Below are 21,059 nucleotides of genomic sequence, written 5' to 3'. Positions count from 1 at the left end.
ACCAAACAGCTTTTAAATCATTACTAATAATTGTCTTTTGTAAGTGCAGTGTTTTCAGATCTCACAGTAGCAAAGCTGACCACATCAGTTTCATGGATAAAATTATTTTCAGGGTTTTTATGACAGGCTTCCGGGACTTCATGCTCCAAAGATACACCGTCCAAAACATCCAGCCGTTACTTTGAAATATTTTTTTCAAATATTCAAGATGTTTGTTTATGTGATGATACATTCTGCATTTTATGATTCTTGTTTGTGATAATAAGATGTTATTTTCTGTTTGCAAAGCTGAGATGTGACCTGGAAATTTTTGGATTTCAGAATCAACATAAATTTGTCTTGTTTCAGCTTTAAATGTTACAAGAAACAGGTTAAGTCTGTATTGAATGTTTGAATCTAGAATTAGTTAATGGAAGGTTTTTGTTACTGTTCTGGTGTTCCTATTTGCTGAGTCTTGAAGCTGTCATCCACAGGATTTCCTTACAACCAGAACATAGGTTGGTCAAGTCTTTTGTGCTAGGCTTCCATAAAGCTGTGTTAGGCAATTTAGTTTCCTGCTCTTTTGCTGCTTTTACCAGGCATGAAACCACCTGGGTAAGTGGAGTGAGACCTTGCAGCTTGCTTTTAACTGCTGAGGTTACTGCTTCCAGCCTGAGCTCCTGTCTCAGGGGCAATTAGGACTGAAGTACCACCTTGCTTGTGTTGGGTTTCATTGTAGAGCACAACCTTAAAATAAAACAAGTTATTCTTAAAAAATGATTGTGGAATGGCAAATCCCCTTTCCAGCTCAGATAAACAAAGTTGGCAGCAAGTGGCCCAGGGGCATTTGCATCAAGCAAAAGTGTTTCGCGCAAATCAAGGGAGGAAGTTATTCTCCTCTACATAACCCTGGTGAGACACGTATGTAGTGCTGGGTCCAGTTCTGATCTCCCAGTACAAGAGAGAGAAAAACATACTAGAGTAAGTGCAGTGAAGGACTGCAAAGGTGATTAAAGGCTTAGAGTATCAGGTGCAGGAGGAAAGGCCGAGAGAGATAGGATTGCTCAGCCTGGAGAAGAGGAGACACATGGGGGATGGATTGGTATGTGTAAATTCTTGAAGGGGGACAGGAGGGTGAAGCAGCTAAAGCAAAGCTTGGTGGTGCCCAGTGACAGGACAAGAGGGAATAGGCACAAACCTAATTACAGTCAATTCCACTTAAACCCCAAACCATTTTCTTATGTTTGTGGGATGTGTTTTGGATTGGTTTTGTTTGGGTTTTTTTGTTGTTGTTGTTTATGGGTTTTTTTGGGGGGGTTCATTTTTTTTTTTATTATTTTATTTTGGGGATGGTCATATATTGAAACAGGTTGCCCAGGGAGGCTGTAGATTTCTCCATCCTTGGAAATACTCAAAACCAAACTGGACAATGTCCTCAGCTACCTGAGTGGTTGACCATACTCAGAGCAGGGGGTTTGAATTAGATGGTCTTCAGAGCTTTCTTCCACCTGCAGCCTACCTGTGCATAGGTAGGCCAAGCCAAGAAAACCCTGCTTTTCCTGCTATTAACACACTTTTTTGCCTGCAGAGCTGGGATGTAGGACCTTCTGTTAGCTGGAATTTGATGTTTAGCATTTCCAGTGATAAAAGTGTCTACCTGTGTAGATTATTCTAAGTGTAAACAGTAGGGAACTTAGAGGCACTGAAGGATAAATACTCGTTAAGAATTAAATATTTTTGTATGATAAAGATTTTCCTTTTCCTCTCTCTGTTAATCTTAAGACCAGGTCTACAATAGTCCCTTTGTTGTATAGTTGTTTAACATTTTTACTTCTTTAAGACTATATGATTGGGGAAAATTATTTGGACTTAGTTCAAGAATTCGGTATTTTGGTCTTTTTACAGTATTGTCCATTTCTAAAATAATCTGAAAATTGCATAAGTAGCTTTTATTATTCCTTATAAAGTAGGTTTATATGCTAGTGGATTAATAAAATTGCTTGCATGTTCAGAGCTTATATTTGTTTAGTTTCTAACAAATTCTGTTTCTGGGGATGTTTTATGGTTTCGGAAGATTTAGAGGGCTGTGTTTAATGGCAGTTTCTTTTGCCTGCTCTGGAGCCTGTGCCATGGTGGTTTTAAGTGTGCTCTGTGTGTTTGACAAGTTAGAAACTTAGCAATCCCCATCAGTGCTGAGACACACTGTCTCAGGCTTTGTTTTTGTTGGCTCGTATCCAGTACCATGCTATAAAACACATTTACTTGACAGTAGAAAGTGGAGAACCACGTTAACTACAAAGTTTAAAAAGGCTGGCTAAACACATGCAATAAATACTAATAAAAGAAAAGGCCACCCACCTTTGACCTTCATATTAGCTTTGTGTGTTTTACAGTTACTGTAGCATTTTGAGCATTACATAATCGTATATAACAATCTTTTTATTTAAATCAAAAACATCATTAACAACCCTGTGTGGGTTATTCTGGTTGGTTGTGGCAGGGATCGTGGACACAAGGCATTATCAGAATTCTAGGTTGTACTTGAGTTACCTTTACAAAGGCTGTTGTCCTTCGGTTGTCTCATGGTAAGCATGCTGGGTTTATTTGTGCCTGAAAGTAGATGGGAAGGTATAATGTCTGTATTTCCATGTAGAAGGAGGATGTTTTACAGAAGAACCTTCTAAAGAATGGTCAGTTGATTCATGTAAACACCTCACTCAATTTTTCTTGAACAAGAACACAGAGCAGAAAGAGAGTCATCCATCATCTTGTAGTAAAATGAAGTTCTGATTCATGATGGCTGAATGGGCTTCAGAATTTTTTCAATACTTTTTTTATGTTGTGTGCCTCATTCAGAAAACAGGGGTTTGGACCAAACCAGAAATAGTACGGACTGTGAAATGGGAAGTGATTCAGGAGTCACTAGAGCTAATACATAACCATTCTCTTCCAGATTAGATGGTTCTCATCTCCCAGGCTATAGGGCTATATTACATCTCTAATTATATTCTAGCTTTGCTGTATTTCTATTTTTAAGACATTAGTGGTTCCCATTTTGCAAATTTCATATGCTGTATTATGTTAACAAAAAAAATAAAGGTACCTATATGGATACTTCAATGATAGATGAATGATAGTGGTTGAATATTGAGCAATCAATTCACTTTGAGAGGAGTCTATTCCTGGCTTTTGAGAAAGAAGTAGTAGTAAGCTTGGGGCGGGGGAGGGCTAGAAAAATTAGCATTGTTCAGTGAAATACTGATGGAATGATGCATCCTGCTAACTCTGGATACATTTGTTACCTAGGTGACACAAACACTGTTAAAACCTGTCTTCAGTCTCAAACAGTATCCCATTAAAGAATTACTCTCTCTAAAAAATAGGCACTTTTCCCTCCCCAGTTAGTCAGATAACACAAACCCAAAACCTGTATAGTTTAAGATGAGTTGTCCTTCGTGGCAGATTGTGCCGCTGTGGCCGTCGGGAGTCAGAAGCTTGAGGCTTACAGTTTCTGTGTTGGCCTGCTGAATCAGACTGGAAACAGTCATCACATGGAGGTTCTAAGTCACACGGAGAACCACACTGCGTGTGTGTAAAAGAACAGTACTCTTAATGTCTGAAAATGAGCTTCCCTACTGACCAGTCGTGTGACAGAGCTGTGAGACATTGTCTTCAAATACCAAGTTCTTCTGTGTGTTGTGGGCAAAAAAGAACCAAGAGTGAAAATCCACCACTCTTCCCTTTCTGCAGTCAGCAAGTGAAAGGTCAACACTGTGTGAGAAGGGAAAACCGGATAAAGTGAAGAACAGGGTGGAAGAATTAAGAATTAAAAATAAAAATGCAAAAGTCATGAAGGCCCACATTGCTACATCTGAAGCATTTAATTGTTCTCCTTCAAATCCCTCTTTAACTTCCCATTTCCATAATGCCCATGAAGACCTTGGCACAGTTAGCTTGTGGAAACCACTGGTAACCACACTGCCAGCAATTTGTAATTCCTTTCCTGCCTACATCCGTGTGTTGTCACTCCTTTTATATTGTATTCTGCAGTGAAGAGGAACTTATATTTATTCACATACACACATACTCGTTTGTGTGCTTAAGCTTGTTCCTGCTGCAGTGTGACTCCGATCCACCATTTGGCAACACAAATATCAGTTCTAAGATCTAGATGAGTAAGCAACTAACTATCAATATGTTGCTTTATTTCAGAGTGTTGTGCGTTGCCTTTGGCATCCCAAGCTGAACCAGATCATGGTTGGTACAGGAAATGGTTTGGCCAAAGTCTACTATGATCCTGTCAAAAGTCAGAGGTACGTAATCATGATTAATGATTTAAGAACGTTTTTTTTCCCCTCAAATTCAGTCTGATTCTGTGGTTCTATGATTATGCTAAGAAATGAGAAAACTGCTTTAGAAATATTTGTTTTGCAGAGTTTTACTTATTTAATAACAGTAGAAAAGAAAAAGCAGCAACTTCGTTTCTGAAAAGCAGTGCATTTTCCTTTGGGCTTTTCACGGTGCAGTATGTTGACTGTTCTACCTGAACTTACAAACACTGTCATTTTTTCATTGCATGAAGTCTGCAGTAAGAATAGCCAACTTTTCATCAGGTTTCTTGGAGGCTGCTGATGTGGTGCTATTGAAAGGATATTTATTGTATTTAGTAATTTTTTTTATGTCTGTCTTTTTTTTTACCGCCCTGAAGTAGAAATCTTGTTCACAAGCATTAAACTGCAGCATCTGCATAGTAATACTGGAAGACCCAATCTGAGAGGGTGCAGACCAAGGAAGTACATTCCCATCTTTCTGCTAGTCTTCTCCCCCATCCCCACCTATCATGTGCGGATTTTGCCTGTACATCTAATGGAAAGATGGTAGTGATCCAGAAGGTGACTTGTCCGCATGGAATGAAAGAAGAGGACTTAACTAGTCTATAAACACTTCTTTTCCAATTAATTTGCTTTTACCATCTGGGTTGGCTGGAGAACTGGGGCATACTTACTTCCTGTCAGCAGGGGAGATATGTATACTTTTATCTATACTGAGTGGTATGAATAAGGTGTTCTTCCCCTATATGGGCTCATCTTTGTTTAACTGGCATCCAAACCCACTGTGTTACAGTTCAGTTTTTGGATACTTACTGTGACCTGGACACTTGGATGTGAAGATAAAACCTGGTTTACAAGATAATCACAAATAAGTTTTATTTTTCTGGTCTTTGTCAATTTAGAGAACAAGAAAGATGGTCATCATTGTTTGGACCCCTCTCCAGAGGACAGCCTGACTCTCCTAGGCACAGACTGCAAGAGCCCTATAGCAGTCTTGCTGCAGCCAGGCTTATGCCGTCTCCCCGCTGCAGTGTTACAGACACCTCTGGTTAGATCACCTCTGCTGCTTAGGGAGAGTGCTAGAAGCAAATCATTGCCCATGTTTGGAGAGGAGCACTTTCAGTGTGCGCACCACAAGTACCGTGGACAAATGAAGTGTGAAAGGAGTCTTTCACCTGTATTTCTGCATGTCATATAAACTGCTCTGGAACTAGAAACACTAATCTCTACCCTCATTCACATGTGCGTCGACAGGCAAAGATACACACGTTCATGAATATTTAAAGTGCTGTATAATTTTGTTGAGACTGTTTTGAATAAAAACTGGTTTCTGCTTGTTATAAACAGACCAACTGAACTGCTGTGTGTTTCTTCCTAGGGGAGCAAAATTATGCGTGGTCAAAACAAAACGAAAAGAGCGACAAGCAGAAACCCTTACACAGGATTACATTATAACACGTAAGGAATTTAAACATATCTTTATACCAGCATCCTTAGCTCTTTCTCAGGTTTGAAATTACAGATCATTTAGCTTTTTCCCCTCTATTTTTGGGGGTTTTTTTTCCCCTCTAAAAAGTCGCAGCCTTTCATTAAATATTGATCATTGGTGTAAGATGTTAGTGCTTCATACAGTTTTTTCATAGTCTTGCACAACCAGAAAGTCATATATTCTGTATGCTGTGTGAAGTTCTTAATAATGGTTGGTTTCTAATTTCTGATGCGCCTAAAAGCCTGAAACAGCTGCCTTGGAAAACAGGAGAAGGAAGAAGGAAATAGAAGTTTTAAATCCTGATAATTTGGCCAGATTGTCTCAGTTATGGGTATTATTCCAACATTTATTAATCTCATAATTTAAGAAAGAACATGATTGTAACTTCATGCGCAGAAATGTTACGTTTTGGATCATTGAGGGGATTACACGCCTTGCTGTTTCAGATCCAAAGATGCATCTAGGGTTTTGTCATGCTCGTGGAGTATTAGAAAGCTGTAGAAACATCGAAAGTTCAGAAGAGAGCAACTGATTGGTCGTAATGCTAATGTTAAGAACTGGATGACAGGGGAATAAATTAAATACGCATAAACTGTGCAAACAGTATTTCAGATGAAAGGCTCCTGCCTCAAGGAACCCTGGAAATCTGGCTGCTTTCATCTTTGACAAATTCAGCAGAAAGAAGCTCTCTAAAATACATCTCAGTAAACCACTGTGTGGATACAGAAGAACTGGGGGGCTGCTTCTGCCAGCTTCTCCATTGCAAGGAAGAATCTTTCTAATTAAAACCTTAAATAGAAAATGGAATTTTAAAGATTTCTTTTTCTCCAAACTGTGACCCTTCAGCCCACGCACTTCCAATGTTCCGTGAACCACGACAGCGCAGCACCAGGAAACAGCTGGAGAAGGACAGGCTGGACCCCATGAAGTCTCACAAACCTGAACCTCCAGTAGCAGGGCCAGGTAATCTAGCAATAATCATTTCAGAATGTCATATGCTAAAGGGGCCGCCATTCTTGGGTTCTATAGTTCAGATTTGCATTCAGACTTCTTTGGGTGGCAGCTTATGGGCAGTGTCCAGTGTTGTAAGACATGGGTGTTTGATTGGAGTGCCTGCCTGGAATAAATTAATAATCACAGTTACTTTAAGTTATATAATCAGTAAAACACTTAAGTGAATGCCGCTCTAAATTAGACTCTTCCTATAGTATTAACTTCTTTGTATCAGGTCACCACTGCAGACACAATGCAATTTTTCTCTTGTTTATTTCTTACATATTTTTCTCTAAATTTTTTTTTTTTTTTTTTTTTTTTTTTTTGCTAAAGGTCGTGGTGGGCGTGTTGGAACTCATGGAGGTACCTTGTCATCATATATAGTCAAGAATATTGCACTGGATAAGACAGATGATAGCAACCCTCGAGAGGCTATTTTACGTCACGCAAAGGAAGCGGAGGAGAATCCATACTGGGTTGCTCCAGCCTATGCTAAGTAAGGAAACAATTAAAAATACAAGTAATATTTTTGGAGGCCAGTGGGAGTTTGGTAAAAACAGAAGACACGCATTCTTAATGGTATACTTTTCATTTTCTGGGTTGCTGCCACAAATAAGTGAACCAAGAATATACAATACTCTTTTTATGAAGATAACAGTTTCCAGGAGGTTAAATTGTTGAAATTTGACATTTCCAATTTTAAAATAGACCTGTCAGTACTAGAAAATTATTTTAAAACTTTCTAAGTTGCTTAGAGTTTAAAATCTTCTCCATATCAATGTCTGAAATGGCAATATACTTTTTAATAAGGTACTCTTCCATTGACAGACTGAGATGGTAAGTTTTCCAATATGCCCTCTAATTCTGACTGATTCTTAGGTTAAACCTTCAAGATATTTACTTGATGTTATGACAGCGTATTTTAGATGATTTCCCAAATGTCGTAAGTTTTTATTTGAACTTTTCCTACACAAAGATTGGAGTACCTGCTTGAATTAACTTGGCGTTAAAGGTGTAGCAATATCAAAAATAGCACTAATAAAATCTGGTGCTAAAAATTCAAACTAAGGAAGTAAGTGTGCAGTTGTTGTTACATAAATTAAAAAGCCTCTTCAAGATTATGGTAGTAAAATCTTGGTAATCCCACAGATGGTAACTTAATCAGTTTAGATTGCATGTGTGTGTGTGGTATTTGTGTGCATGTGTTACAATGAAAATTGTGCAATATTATTCTAGCATGGTTTCTACCAAAGATATTTTTTCTAAAAATAAGTACAATTTAAACCATTAAATAAATACATTCAGAGTATTACTAAAATAAATACTAAATAAATGCATTTCATACTAATGAACAGAAACTACCACTTCAAAAGTTACTAAAATTTTCATTTTGTTATCTTCATTAGTGTTCTTATATCACACTATGATCTATCTAGTATAAGTACCATTTTCAACATGCATAAAGAAAAGATTTTGAAGAGATGAAATAGTCTGCACAGAACAGCCAGTAATGAACTATTTTTTCATGTTTACAGCCAAGTGTTTTATCTCCTAGGCTGTACATTTGTTAGTACTTTACTGACTGTACTTCTTTATTAGTGCTTAGCTCTTCAGTGAAACAATCGCCACTTCTTTCCAGAAAAACAAAATATATTGAGAATCATAGCTGTTTCTAGTGTTGACACTTCTTTTCTGACTTGACCCATGTGTTCACAAAGGTAACTGAATGGCTGTTCCAAAGCACCTTGGGAATGTCAATGACCCAACCTGCCTTTGGGTGGGTAGTTAAAAGTATGGCATTTGATGTTGTACATCAAACCAATGCATTATACAGTATCACCCTTGGTACCAAAGAAAGAATATTTGAAAGCCTGATTCTGTAGCAGTTGTTGTAATGAATATGCTAAATACTGATTTTAAATGTTTGAGAGTTAATGTTTGCTAGAGATTAACTTTGCCAGAAGTTAACTTTGAATGTGTAGGCACCTGCAGTTCTGTATCTCAGATAAAACCATTCTCAAAAGTAAATACAATCACACATTCCTTCAGGTAGGTAGATACCTCCATATATTTTTGGCTTTGTAACTTCATTGATTGTATATTAAGTTTCATCCCTGACACCTGCAATGTAGTAGACATGAAAGTTTTAAAACATAGCTGTATTACAGAAGGCTTACTGTATCAGGTGGGCAGATCTCATTACAGTTTCTTGTTAAAGATGTAGCTGCAGGCGAAGAAGAGAGCTGGCTGAGAAGTGGGGAGGATGCAAGTCCAGACTGCTATTAACTTACACAACAGATGGTGATACGTATATGGGGGAATTGGACTGCAGCCAACAGCATGCTGCCTTGATGGTTTTGTCAGCTGATAAATCTCATGCCAGTGAAACTGCCGTTATCCTTGCTTTAAAATCTTGACTTGCACTCTATACAAAAAGCATTTTAAAAATTACAATTATTATTAGGTAAGACACTGAAATGCAAAACTTTATTACCGTGTTATTTTCTTAATTTTCAGAAATAGAGTTCTATATTAACAGCTGCAGACCAGTGGCAGTCACAGGTTTCATTAGCTGCTTGCCTGCACACACAGATAATGTAGAAAGCTGTGTTACTTATATCTGACTTTACAGGGCATGTATGCTTACCCTGTATATAAAGCATCTTACAAATATTCTTACTGATGCATATTTAATAAAATAGACAAATTACAAGTCATTGTTAAAAATTATCATGTAATACTGGATTGTAAGTATGTCCCTGGTGGCCCTGTTAAAATCAGGGGTTTGTAATAGCACGCAGTATACAAACCTAGGGAAACTGGCTGCTTTAGCTATGGCATAAGATACACTGTAAAGTTAGGAAAGCTGATATTCTGATACGTGCTTAAAATTGCATACTGTCTTGAGACCTAAAAAACATACATCCAATACATTTCATTTTTTTGAAGTGTTTATTCTTTTTACTACTTTGTTTCTCTGGTTTCGTTTTCTCCACATTTCTTGTAGTAAATTTTCACTTAAGTATAGTATAAAACTATCCACTTGATACATCCTTGTTTGACAAGGCTTTTGGTTTTGTGTTGTCTAGCAGATGGTTATTCACTTAGAGTTTTTCATTCTCCTTCTTAAGAAAATGTCACAGGAAACTAGTTTTTTAATTTTCTTCAGTGAGTTATTAAAGAAATTTAGACTGAGAAGGCTAAGAAACACTGGTGTTTTGGTTGATCAGAGTTTTCATAACTCGGATTGTGATGACTGAGTTAGAGTTTGTTTGGTCCTGTTTCATGCTGATTAGGTCATTCTAGATCAGATAACTGATTTCATGCTTTTTAAATTGTATTTTAACTTCATTAATTCTTACAAGAAATACCTGCAACATGACTTCTGCTGTTAGTCTGTACATTGTATGTGAGAACATTTTCTTTTTGTTGGAGTTAGAGGTACCTAATTTATTCTTGAACCCAAACAGTAATTTGAAAAAAAAATTCAAGTTTGTTATCATTAGCCTGGCCTTTCTGTTCCTCCTAAAAATTGAGCCAGAAAAGGAGGGGGACATATATAAGAAGGAAAAAGATGGGTGAAAAAACAGATGCCGCTGAAAAGCATACTGGGGATGACAAGTGGTACATGCTGAATCAGGAGATGACATATCACAGAAGCCCAATGTGAATAAAGTGTCAAAAAAGATGTGATCAACACAGCAGAAAAGTCATAATGGATGGGGATAAAGAAAAGATCTTCAGATTTTTCAGGAAAAAGCTTGTTAGAGACCTTGGCAAGAGCCATTCCGGTAGAGTGAAAGGAAAAGGAAGGACTTGAAGATTTCAAGTAAAGAACTACAGGAAAGGAACTTTAGGCATCAGTTGTAAATGTTTGAAAATTACATTCTTTTTGAGCTGTTTGTTTTAACACAGCTGTACAGAGGTACTATAACGTCTTGAGACGTCCTTCTGAAGGATCAGCAGGAATTACTAAACATCATAGCTGAGGGCCTAATTGGGCCCAGATGTAGCTCCCTTCTGTACCGTGGAGAAGGTGAGGGTGACATTTCCCTCCCCACCAAGGGAGACCAGAGTTCTTAGAAAATACCTTTCAGTTCAGTGGTGTTGCCCCTGTTTTGCTGCCTTTGTCATGGTGTGTCACAGGCAAAAGGGAATGTCTTGCCGCAGCAACCTCTAGCTGTGCTGTGTTCACTGAACTTTTTCTAGATGGCAGCACCAGTGTCTGAGGTGTTACTCACGGGGTGCCTTGGGTATATTTAGTTGAAGAGACAAGAGTGAACAGAATGTTTTGTAACAGTGATTTTGTTGGCACTTGTTGGTATACTTAAGCTAAATCTTTTTTGGAAATCGGTAATTTTGAGGTGGAAGCCCCTGAGATTCAGAGAAGGGTCAGGATGGCTGGTGGAGTAAGGAATACAAAGGGGCCTGATGCTGGAAACCTTCACTTTTCAGTCTGAAAGTAGCCTTTATGACATTATTCTGGTTTCTAAGCATGCTTGAAAGTTGTCTTTTTTTTTTTTTTGTTATTTTGTTTCAGTGCAATATAAACACAAATTTCAAAAGTTACTGCAACATGAGTCACATGCTGTGATATGCAGTTCTCATCTGCAGCTGGTTTAGCTGTAGCAGTATTTTTTTTAGCTGCTAGTCTATGAACTTCAGATGTCAATGAGCTGCCTTTATTGGATCCCTGAAAGGTAACTAAGAAAAGCAACCCATAGCAGGAGAGATTATGGTCACTCTAAAGCAGTCTGTATGGTCCCTGGAAATTTTTTTAGGGGTCTGCATATCTGAATACGTTGAAAACCACTGGAGCAGGGAAGCACGCAGTATGAATAAATCATGTTTGTTTTCTCATCTTTGTTTGCAGCCTGTTACTGTAACCCACAACAGGAATGCATTTGTTGAGTGTGTGAGATACTGGTTTCAGCGGACAGTCATGTGGAAACACATGGAGCATAGAATAATTTAGGTAGGAAGGGACCTCTGGAGGTCATCTAGTCCAACCTTCTGCTTAAATCATGTTCACTTAGATCAGGTTGCTCAGGTCCAATCAAGTTCAGGTTGCCCAGCCAAGTTTGCATGTCCTCAAGGATGACAATTCCACAACACCTCTCTGGGCAGCCTGTTCCAGCAGTCTGGTTGGCAGGCATAGTATGTCCTTGCTAAATCCATGTTGGCTGTTCCCTGTCACCTTGTCCCTCATGTGCCTGGAAATGCCTACTGTGGGGATTTGTTCTGTAGCCTTCCCAGGGGCTGAGATTAGGTGGACCATGCTGTAGTTCCTCAAATCTTCCTTTTGCCCTTTGTAAAGAAGATGATGTTTGCCTTTTCTAATCATTGAGAACCTCTGCCAGTCACCATGACCTCTCAAAGATGGTAGAGTGCCCTTGCAATGACATTGGCCAGCTCCCTCAGCACCTTTGGATTCATCCCATCTGATCTTATGGGTTTGCGTATATCCAATAGGCTACATAGTCCCTGTCTCTGGTGATATATCACTGCCTCCCCAAGACTGCTGGTAGTGTAGAGATCCTCAGAGAACTGAGGGCAGACCTTCTCAGGGAAGACAGAGCCAAAAAAAGCACCAAGTATCTTGACGTTTTCCATATCCGACATTAATGGGTTACCTGCCACATTGGGCACATATTCCTTAGCATTCTTTTGGCTGTCAGTGTAGCTGTAGAAGCCCTTAGCGTTACCTTTCACATTTCTTTCCAGTTCCAACTCCAGCTGAGCTTTGACTTTCGTAACTCCATTCCTGTATGTTCATGTAATGCTTCTGTTCCCCTTGGCTAAGACTGTCCCAGCTTCCTCTGTCTCTGTGCTTCCTTTTTGGGGTTCGGGTTTTACCTCAGTCAGGAGGTCCCTGTACAGCCATCCTAGGCTTCTGCCAGACTTCACTTTCTGTGCACGGGATGGAATGTGCTTTGAGGAGGTTGTCCTCAAAGATCAACCGTCTGTCCTGGGCCCCTTTGGCCACCATGACAGACTCCCATGGAGACTCTCCCAAACAAACTGAAATCAACCCTCGAAGTCAAGGATGATAAAATTGACAAAGCTGATAGAGAAAAGAACACAGATTTCCATATGTATTATTTAGCCTTCAGAAATAAAAACAAAGTAGTAAACCTGTTTTGATTATTTTTGCATAAATATTCATTATGCAGCAAACTCCTACTACAAGCAGCCTCTAGTACAGTTACTAAGCAGAACAATTTGTATTTAAATGATCACTGCTAATAATGCTATGAAAAAACGTTTTCTATGCTTATGCCTTTAAAGTGATCAGGCATATGACTCACCCACCCTAGGTGCCCCAGTTTCTGCTGTGTCGCTTGTAGAGGTGAAACAGTTTACATTTCATCCAAGCTGAGGCTACTGTCATTTTGCGGTAATTTAAAAAAACTACATAGCATATCAGGGCACTGCTAGATTATGCTACAGTTTCTTTTTCTTCTCCCCCGACCCCCAGCTTTACTGGACTCAATAGCATACTTAATAATAGCTGAGGTCTGCAACTTTTCTCTGTGCCACTCCTATCCTGGAAAATACTGAGTTTCTGCTAGCTGTTTCACAGATTAAGGCATTCTTCTTGGTTGGAAGTTCCTAACCAAAACTATGATAGTTGCAGGTTACAGGATCAGAAGTGATAGGTTTACTCTTGGTTAGTTGTGCTTTACTAATGAGCATCTTAATACTGACCTGATGTGATCCTGTATGGCATTTACATACCTTTCGTTTATTGTGATAAAAGATACATTGTTAAAATGAGCTAAATAAACTTCCATCAATGTGTTCTGAAAAAGGAGAATATTCCATACATCCCACCTCTTCAGCAGCTAACAAAATCCAGTATTTTGGCCAATAAAGCCTTCATCCCTGGTGTCTGGCTTTGGATTGAATGTTGATTCTTTTATTTATTTATTTATTTTTGAATTCTTCTTTAGTGGTTGGTTAAGTAGAGTTTGTGTAACTATTTTTTGATGAAATTTTTAAGTTGAAATTTTTTTTCTTAACCTTGGTTCCACTTTCCATGGAGAGCAAAATGACTCCTCTGACTTCAGTAGTGAAAGTCCTTGTCTGGGTACAAGGTCTGCTTAGGTGTAATGAGATGTATAGCCTGTACTCAGGGACCATGTACCAATAGAGCAGGACCGTCTGGGGAACGCCTTAGTATACGCCTTACTTCCATGGCATATTTTGAGGATGGAGGAGAAGGCAGGCTGACAGAAAGATTCTGCCTATAAGGGATGTTGTCATTGACTAGTTTTGGTGACTTTAATCTATTTTGTGCCACATATTTAACAAATGGAGAATCCTGCTGTTTTATAGCTGATGGCACGCCATTACTCTTCAAAGTCCGTGACAGCACTGAATTGTGCCTATTGTGTTAAGTAGGGCAGATGTAATTTTGTTAAGGTGTTTGCATTTTGTAGAGTCTGCCAAATAACAGTTGTTACAATAATAGTGCTTCATGTCCATAGCCTGCCACATTAATGATATGATGACTGCCTTGGTTGTGTTGTACTTTGTCACATCAGTTGTGATGAGAAGTCAAGCACAGCCAGCGTCAGAAGTCTAGTAAGTTCAGCTCTGCAGTGGTTGTGCTGAGAATCAGGTTGGAAAAGGGAACTATGCAGTGATTATAGTGTAAAGCAGGGGAACTGAATGTCCAAACAGTTTATTGAAACGCTACTTGATGCTATGTTCATTTAAAAAGTAATCAATAATTATTTTTATAAAGTTTAAGTGTTATTTAAAATACAAGTAAACAGTGGAGGAATAGATAACCATCAAGCTTGACTGAGGATACACTGTATTCCCATATGAAGATCATTATGGTTTTTATGTTACGGTAGTGCTGGCTAAAGTCTCTGAAGGAGAAGCTGTTTTTTTCATGCATAGGCTAAGTCAGAAACCTGGCTTAGCTATTCTGTTTTCACTTACTGGCTGCTTTCATACCATAGTGTGTCAAAATGGAGGTTTCTTTTTTTTAAAATAATGGAATGAGAAGACCTGTGGCTCCATTTTTCTAGCATTGTATTATATTGATTTGTTCCTCTCTTCTGTCTTAATTTTATTCATGGAATACACAGATAATGATTGCAAGCTGATGAGGAAATATTACTTGCAAAAGATATGTATTTATCATTGGACTTTGCCTAAGAGCTGCAAGTTGCTTCAGCTCTTGCAAGGTTAGTTAGTAGATTTATGTTAAAAATGAAAAACAGGCAAGTCTGGAATGCTCTTTTTTTAAGTATAGAAAGGATGTACTTTGTTTCCATTGCATGTCTAATATAATTTCTGATAAAGAATTGTACTCTGACCATTATTTTGATCTTTTTAAATGTTTTCTAGAACGCAACCAAAAACAGTTTTCGCAGAAGTGGAACCGGAAGATGATGAAACAGACAAGCCAGAGTGGAAAAAACGTAAAATTTGAAAAAATTTGTTTTAAGAAAAATTTTAGAGCATTTGAAACAAAGTGCAGCATTTATTTCTTTATTTCGGGTGGTGAATCAAATTTTGAAAGCAAAAATTATTTCAGTTCACAAAACTTGCTGCAGTGTGAAAAGAGATTGTTGTATTACACTGGATCGTAATCAGACATCAGAATTTTGTAGGAAGGAATGACTTGGGCAAAGCACTCTTTATGTCAGTATTTAGCTTTGTGATTTAAGTGAAAAATATCTCTTTATAAATAGAACTCTAGTGAATTCATTACATTGCTTTATGTTTTTTTAATTACTGCCACTTTTTCAAATGCTGTGTCATTACAGTGTTCAATGATTTTAAGTATACAAATAAAATAGTACAGTTTCTCAGAGTGCTTTTTTTTTTCCTGGTTATTTTGTAACAAATTGCTCCCTTCGTTACAATTGTAACAAAGTTCACACTTCTATTTAGATGAATTAATGTGGAATAATCCAGCTTAGTTAATTTGTGTGTTCACACAAGTTCTAATTTAGTTCCTACTTCTGTGTGAATTTTAAAAAACATATTTTCTGTCCTTATTGGAACGATAGATTTCCTTTTAAGTATGTGTAGTATTTCACAGTATTATTTTATACAACTTTCAGTTTTCAGTAATGTGAAATTGGAATGGACAATTGCTTTTCTTGGTTTAATAATAATATCATCTGTATTGCCTAGTTGGTGCAGAATTTTATTCAGGCTTCCTATCCTGATTAGTTTGTATTGTTAAGTGTTAGGATAGAACAAAGCTGTGTATTTATTACTAGTTCTTTGTATCTACTCACTTTTTTGTATGCCTGAATTATGTATATCCTACCTCACACTCTGAAGACTAATACTAACCTTTTAGAAAGTGGTTTCTTAAATTGAGAGGTTTTGTTGTTTAACACAAAATTGCAATTCTGGATGTCATAAAGTGAAGGACAAATCTAAAATTAATGTCCTTTAGAGAAGGAGAAAGGAACCAAAGTTAGTTTTAGGCATTTATATTGTGATTATAATTATAAATAATATGCTAAGTATTGTGATTATAATAAAATACAATATAGCAAGCACTCTGCATTTCCGCTAAGACTAGAGAGTGATAAACATCATAAACAATCAAGCTTTCTTAATTATGAATGGATTCTGAAGGCATATTTTAAGGCTATATTTAGCAAAGCACTTAAGCACCTTCCTAACCTCAAGTGTGTGGTCCTGATAGCAGAGCTTAGATATTTTTTTAAGCGTTTTTCTGCATCACTATTTCGTTTTATGATTTCCCTTTCCAAGCTTATCTACCTTTTTCAGTTACCATTTTTATATACTTTAGGCAAAATCAAGCCTGACTTCGAAAGGTGTAATGGGCATTGGCATAATATTCCCATGATAAAAGATTTCCACTGCTTTCACTCAGTTTAGTCCTTTGATAAGAGTGGAACCTCACTAAATAATCCAAAATTTGTCTTTGCCCCTTGCAAACATATTTTAGTATATACCTACATAGAATAGCAAATCCATGCTTAATTTACAATTGTAGCTAAAATAAGTGGAATGAAGTATTCAATAGCTAGGTGGATGGTAAATGGTGGAGAAAAAGAAGCACTAGATGAAGAGCAGCAGTTGGTAACAAGACCTGCTAAAAGCCTCCCTGAGCGATGCCTCCCTCAGCGAATAAACATTAAATGGCATTGATTCATTAAGGTTATTTTTTGTCTTTTTTTTGTCCAAATGATGACTGCAAAATAAAGTATTTTCAAATAAATTTCCATAAAATCTTGAATACCATTTTAAAAAGATTATGATGTCCTTGGTTTTAGGCTGAATATTAACAGTTTATAATTTCTAATTAATTTTCTTTAAGCTTTAGGAGAGCTTCTCCTTTTATGTTATTTATTCATATCAGCTAGACCTTCTTTCCCAGTTCTTACAGAACCCATTCTTCTAAGTGAACTGCACACAAGGTCTGTTACAATTTCTCTAAGAGTTCATCATTGTTACTTAGTGATTAATTGTCTTGAAGACAATGACTGTTTCAGCAGCCTAGAATTCAAAACAGTACATATTGAAAAGATTTTAAACTAACTTAAATTGTACATATACTTTCTCATGGATGAGTTTGTTTGCATTAGTCCTTACACTGGATTTTCAGGTATGTTCACCAACAACACAAATCATACCACATTTTTAAAAGCAGTTTTTAATTAGAATAGCTCAATGGTAAGGGTTAATCCGGTCAGGAAAGACATATGAACTTGTCTCCAATAAAAACATACAAACATACTCCATGGCTTGACCATGCTTTGGACAGCAAACTCTGGCCCAGCCCTTTGAATTGTCCACAGAAAAATCTTAACATTATCAAATACTTGTTATGAAAGATGGAACTCTACATGCAAACTGGAATTTAGAAATTACACTTTTTGTTAATTTCTTATGAACCTAATTTTCTTTTAAACTTCAGGAAGGACCTAGGTTTTAGTAATTGCCAAGTTGTAATCTTGGTCCTCCATGTGTCAATGTTTAGTGTTAATGTGGCCAGAGTCCAGATGGGCTTTTGTTTCATATTTCTGAAACTAGGTGGGCTACTTCTGTTTGCTTACTTCCTTCTTTCAGAGGTGCTACAAGCATCACTAGCATTTTGGCATGCACAATGGCTCCATGGTGCTTTGTCCAAACCTGGATTTTTCTCTCCATGTTCTGTGCAGCTTTTAGATCTTTATTTATGGCAATTTATGGTCTTTTGTCCTTTGTGCTAATGATGAGTTAAGACCAGCTGTCAAGTACTACATGCCTACCCATAGGACCAAAGCCTTTCCTGCCAGGGCGTTGCAGCTCACCAGCTAGTGGTCAGCCTTGTTTTGCATTCCTTGTTTGTGTTGCTGCCATTGGTACAGAGGTCTTAATTTGACTCTCTAGTCCTCTTGTCCTATCCTCATTATTCCTTTGTTCTATCTGATTTCTTAAGTCTTCTGCAACAGGTGAGAGGATTGCTGGGGCTGTCTTTAAGTCCTGGCGCTATTCCTCTGGCTGTTTGCAACTACTTTATGATTAAGTTCCTCTCTGGTCTACTTCCTATGACCTATAATTTACTGAAAATACTTCTGCCTCTGTTTTTTGTGATTGATAGCAAGAATTCTGAATCTGTGCCCAGAAGCCCCCAGTCTTTGGCTTCTTGCTTATAATTATATGCCTAGTTTGATGTTCTTTGTCACGTCTGCATTTTCTCTGTTGAGTTGTAGAAAAATATGTATTACAGGAAGAGAAACCATGAATTCAGAAGCCTCTACTGTTCAGTCTCTGCTGGACCCTGAGGAGTGTTTTGCAGTGCATGGCATTGCTGAGCCAAAGTGCCATCTTCTTGGTTAGATCTTTATCTTTCGTTTCTTTGACCTCTGATGCCTTTGGGGGTGTCCAGCTGTCCAGCTTGAGACGTTTGTAGTTTACATGCTCTTTTAATACTGAATCATTGGAATTTTGATGTGGCCTGTTAGTCACAATAGTTTTGCAAAATCCCTCTTCTATTTCCTTGTCATGTTAAATGCCTGTATGGCCTCCTATCCTGGCTCTCAGCAATGGGAAGTTACTGAAGGCTCTACAGTTACTTTCGTTAAAAATCAGCAGGCTTTAACAATCATCTGACTTCTTAGGCTAGGATTTTGTGACGTTCTGTACCCTGTTGTTGATCCCTGAGCTCTTCTCATCTGCTGATCTGTTTCTTGAGTACATGTGAATGAAGAGTTGGATAGTTGGCTAGCAGACATGTCCTTGTGTTTGCCTGTCATTGAAGCATAGACTCATCTTATTGCATCATTTAAAAATCTGCTAGGATTTTTGGCTAATCCCATTTAAACACAATTTGGTATACAATATGCTCTTCATCCATCCTCTGGGACTCCAGCATCTAATTGCTTCATGCAGTCTGGATAGCTCTGAAACACAAGATATTTCTCTGTCTGTAGCGCATCATTCTCATTGAAATTTTTTTTGGTTTTCAAAGCTTCCCATCCTACATGCAAGGGTATTGGAGCATGCTGACAGTCTCCGACTTTGGCAGCAGTGTCTTACACTCAGATCAGATTGTGGGAATCTCCATAACCTATGTGTTGCTTGAGTGCTTTGGCAATAGTTTGTGATTTTTTTTTTTTAATGGCTGATGATCAGACAGTATGTTCATCTTGTACTCTGAGAGATAACTCAAAAGAAGGCAGATCCAGAAATCATAGCCAGTAAGTCTCTCTTTCTTTTTTATAACCTTAGCTATCACGCAGGGCTGTTGTATGTCAGGGCTAGTACTCAAGATTTTTCTTACTCCTTCAAAGAAGTACTCCTGTGGGCTCTGGCCTTCTTCCTTGCTGTATCATGAAATAGTAGACGCAACAGATGAATACCTGCAGCAGATAAACTGGGTTAGATAGGTCCTTGAGAAGGTATGTCATACATCCTTGACTCAAGTTACAAGTATACCTGAACCAGGTCTGGCATGTATATTGGATCAGCTCTTTAAACACTCCCATGGCAGACACTGCACAATCTCCCTAAACAATCTGTTCCAATGCTTCATTCCTCTTAGCAGTAGAAAATTTTTTGTAATCTTTAAGAAAAACATTCTTGCACCAATGTAAGCCCACTATTTCCTATCCTGTTCCCAGAAACCTTGCAAGTCAAGTTATGATATTCCCCTTTGCAGCAGCAGTTTATTATGTTTGAATTTTATTATCTCAGTCTCCTCTTATTCTTTCAGTTTTATGGTGTATGTTTTCTGGTATATCATTTATTTGCTTTTCTCTGCCTTGTTCTGATAGTCCACACTTCTTTAAGTATACTGCCCGCAATGTATTCAGTGTTTCAGATGAAGCTACATTTTTAGTGCTGATAAGTAAACAGGGAAAATATTTGCATGTCTCAGTAATCACTTTTTTCTGCGCAGTCTGGCATTACAGGTTTGTGTTCAGGTCCTAATCCCCCTCACACACAATCCAGAACATCCACTGCAAAGCTGCTGCCCAGCCAATTTACTGTCTTGTGGTTATGTGTTATTAAGTATTGGATTTTGTCCATTGTACTGAGTTTCATTGCGTCTTCTCAAAATGTATCAACATTTTGTTCAGATTATTTTGAATTTTTTCTTGGCCCCAAAGTGCCTGCAGCTTTTTACAGCTTCTAGTTGTCAGCAGATGTAAAGAATGTATTCTTCGTTCATTCAGCTAAGCCGCTATTGAGGTTCATTGTTAGTGGCAAATCCATCAGGTTTCCCATATGTATGGGAGGGGAATGTTTCATACAGTATTAACTTTCTTAAGGCTTCATAAGTTTCTGGTTAATATACTCAGAAATTTTCGGAAAAACAGTTGTCTTTTCCTAGAAATTGCTGGATTCCCTTGATGTCCTTTGATTTCAGGATTTTTTTAAATGGCTCTCTCCCTTTGTGTCCAGCAGGAATTCTTCTGACATTAATAGTGTTAGATGTGGGTAGACCTCAAGACCTCCTTGTGTTCAGCATTTCAATACTCCACATTCTAAACATATTTCCAGCTTGTCCCAGTTAGAAGTTTTGATCCTGGATTGTCACTTTAATTTGCTCTCTACAAAAAATGTTATCTGGTATAATCTGTGAATTAGCAGTAGGGCTAGAGCACACCTATAGGTGAACAAATGGTCTGGTCTGTGCTAGGGTTGAATTACTACGTTCACACCTGCCAAGAGCTGTGGTAGTGCAGTGAGGTCTGTGGTTGCCTTGCTTGTGGTGACTGTGTTGCCTACACATTGACTTCCTGAAACTCCAAGCATGATGAAAGCAGAGATAT

The 21,059-nt window shown here is 37.9% G+C and overlaps 1 protein-coding gene across 1 annotated transcript in view; it reads left to right on the top strand.

Annotated features, from left to right (window-relative positions):
- WDR70 (WD repeat domain 70) overlaps nucleotides 1-16,951 on the top strand; it is a 131,056-nt gene extending 114,105 nt beyond the window's left edge. Inside the window, exons 14-18 of the mRNA XM_037373954.1 lie at nucleotides 4,192-4,292; nucleotides 5,689-5,768; nucleotides 6,646-6,762; nucleotides 7,126-7,288; nucleotides 15,157-16,951. Of these exons, the coding sequence (XP_037229851.1) occupies nucleotides 4,192-4,292; nucleotides 5,689-5,768; nucleotides 6,646-6,762; nucleotides 7,126-7,288; nucleotides 15,157-15,241 (546 nt within the window). The 3' untranslated portion in view covers nucleotides 15,242-16,951. The remainder of the gene's footprint in view (nucleotides 1-4,191; nucleotides 4,293-5,688; nucleotides 5,769-6,645; nucleotides 6,763-7,125; nucleotides 7,289-15,156) is intronic.
- The last annotated feature ends 4,108 nt before the right edge of the window (nucleotides 16,952-21,059 follow it).

Source organism: Falco rusticolus, chromosome Z (assembly GCF_015220075.1).
Source record: "Falco rusticolus isolate bFalRus1 chromosome Z, bFalRus1.pri, whole genome shotgun sequence".
Taxonomy (NCBI): Eukaryota; Metazoa; Chordata; class Aves; order Falconiformes; family Falconidae; genus Falco; species Falco rusticolus.
This window is presented reverse-complemented; position numbering and strand designations above follow the sequence as displayed.